At 23.3% G+C, this 2,136-nt stretch overlaps 1 protein-coding gene across 2 annotated transcripts; it reads right to left on the reverse strand.

Moving 5' to 3' along the window:
- Positions 1-746: 746 nt before the first annotated feature.
- LOC126907796 (uncharacterized) lies at positions 747-1,896 on the reverse strand. Of its 2 annotated transcripts, none has more exons than XM_050689399.1 (2): positions 1,746-1,896; positions 747-1,670 (listed from the first exon to the last, which is right to left on the reverse strand). In XM_050689399.1, the coding sequence occupies exons 1-2, from the start codon at positions 1,824-1,826 to the stop codon at positions 873-875; spliced, it is 879 nt and encodes a 292-aa protein (XP_050545356.1). In that variant the 5' UTR covers positions 1,827-1,896; the 3' UTR covers positions 747-872. The 2 variants fall into 2 exon arrangements, with proteins under 2 accessions (XP_050545356.1, XP_050545357.1); XM_050689400.1 differs by having other exon boundaries at positions 747-1,189; positions 1,535-1,896.
- Positions 1,897-2,136: the final 240 nt, after the last annotated feature.

The following is a 2,136-nucleotide window of genomic DNA, read 5'->3' on the forward strand; positions in this document are numbered from 1 at the left end:
ACTACAAGGAACTTTCATCAGAAACAAAAATATACTATTCTAAATCAACTTTTCGCAATGTTTTCAAATGTGCAATTAGACTTTTTCTATCACTTCTAAGTTTTAATATTATTAAAAAATAGTATTTACATATAAAAAAAAATAATTAAGAACAAAAAAAATTGTTTTAAATTAATACTTATTTTGATTATTAATAAGTTAAAAATAAGGAAAATGATATATTTAACCTATTTTTTTAATCGTTTAAAGTTGATTGTAGTAAATGTTTATAATAAAAAAAAAAAATTTATTTTACCATAACTTTTAGCTCAATTGGTAAGTTTGACATTGACATAATTAAATAGAAAATTTTATGACATTAAAAAAAATTGTATCGTTAAGAATAATGTTTACGGCCCTAAGAGGCTTACGCGCCGAAGTCGAGTAAGGCTCTTAGGGCTCCGGGTCTGGGGCGGAGCCTAGTTTACTATATTTTATAAAATAAAATAAAATAATAATTTATACATTTTTATAAAATAAAATCATAATTTAACGAAAACATTATTTTGCATACAAAAACCATTTTTAAAATGTACCAATCTTAGAAAATAACTTTACTATATTATATTATTAAAGGCTGGTAAATTTATTAAGTAAAATTGTATTAAAATCCAATAATCAGAGTGGAATTATTAACAACCTTGCAATTAATTGAATAATGTCACATACTTCCTGTTTACTGATAATTTTAAATAGCTAGTACTATATTAGTATGCAAAGTGATTCTTTTATTATTTACCATGTAATAAATCAAAAATTAAAAATAATGTAATAATAGAAGAAATATTTAAGAGATGATATAATCTTTTAATAAAAATTGAGTATAGTCGTTATTATGGTATGGTTTCTACTTTAAGGTCTGGAATACATTTATGTGATGTCAATCTCCTTTTTTTAGGATTTGGTGGTAACATTTGATTAATAATAGTATCCTGATCGTAAGTGAATCCAAATTTATCATATTTTTCTTCAATAGATGATTTAATAATTTCATTAATTTCTTTATGCAGGAAATCATAAAAATAGATCTCTTGTTTATTTTTCAAAATATTGTTATATTTTTCTAATAAATTAGCCCACGCTGATTTCAAACATTCTGGCACTACTTCGCAAAACATATTTATGTCTAATTCGACTTCATTTTTTCTATCTGAAAAAAATCGATTGCAGTATATTAATATTTTTTTATTGGATAATGGATCATTTTGTGAAATTAACGACTTCTTATAATTCTCCGGTATTTCTTTTAATAATGTAAAAGTTTTACTAAAAATATAATGTGTGGTCCTATTATTATACCAAGGTTTATAATGAAAGCTTTCAATAGCGTCCATGGCGCCTTTCATTTTCGTTGTCATTGGAACTAAATTATATATAGTGTCTAAAAATATGTTAGTGCAAAAGTATCCATAGTTATTATACTTATTTTCAAAAGATTTTTTACAATGTTGAACAAAATGATTGATGATGAAGAGTATTTTCTTCAAAATTTTACCATATGTACATGCAAGAAACAAAGTTGCAACACGTGTATTAATATAAATTGTTTTTGATTTGATTTGTATTTCGGAAATTTTCTCTTTAGTATATTCTTTTCTGAGATATTTAACCTTTTTAATGTCTTTAAAATTCTGCCATTCAGGGTTTTCAAAGAATTTATTTAATATTTTTACATTTTCCTTAATCTGATATTGACTAGGACTCACCTTTAATTGCTTAATTTTGTGTGATCTATGTTTAGCATCCACGCTCAAAATTAGAAAAAAAATTAAAATGTTTTCCTTCATTTTTTGATTACGTGTCCTGTTTCGTAAAAGGCTCACTTTATGTCTGCGTATAAAATATAATTTCTGAAAACTAAACCATTATGTCAGACATTTATTATTATGTTATATAAATATTGACATTTATACATGCATTTTATTAATAGACTGTACAAAAATTCTATTTTTTCATTTCTTTAAAAATTTTTTTTATTATTTTAAGTAAAAATGATATTAGTCAAATATATTTTTTTTATGCTACTCAATGTAAAAATTAGAATACATTTTTATGTATCTAAAATATCTTCAATGTAGGACTAAAATACCTGACTCA

The sequence above is a fragment of the Daktulosphaira vitifoliae genome, unplaced genomic scaffold (assembly GCF_025091365.1).
Source record: "Daktulosphaira vitifoliae isolate Bord-2020 unplaced genomic scaffold, ASM2509136v1 Scaffold_5, whole genome shotgun sequence".
NCBI lineage: Eukaryota > Metazoa > Arthropoda > Insecta > Hemiptera > Phylloxeridae > Daktulosphaira > Daktulosphaira vitifoliae.

Excerpts from the sequence above, each read along its gene's own strand:
- LOC126907796 (XM_050689399.1), bottom strand. The coding sequence starts at position 1,826 with ATGAAGGAAAACATTTTAATTTTTTTTCTAATTTTGAGCGTGGATGCT. Across the intron at positions 1,671-1,745 it reads ACAAAATTAAGCAATTAAAG|AATTTTAAAGACATTAAAAA; the intron begins GTGAGTCCTAGT and ends CCTGAATGGCAG.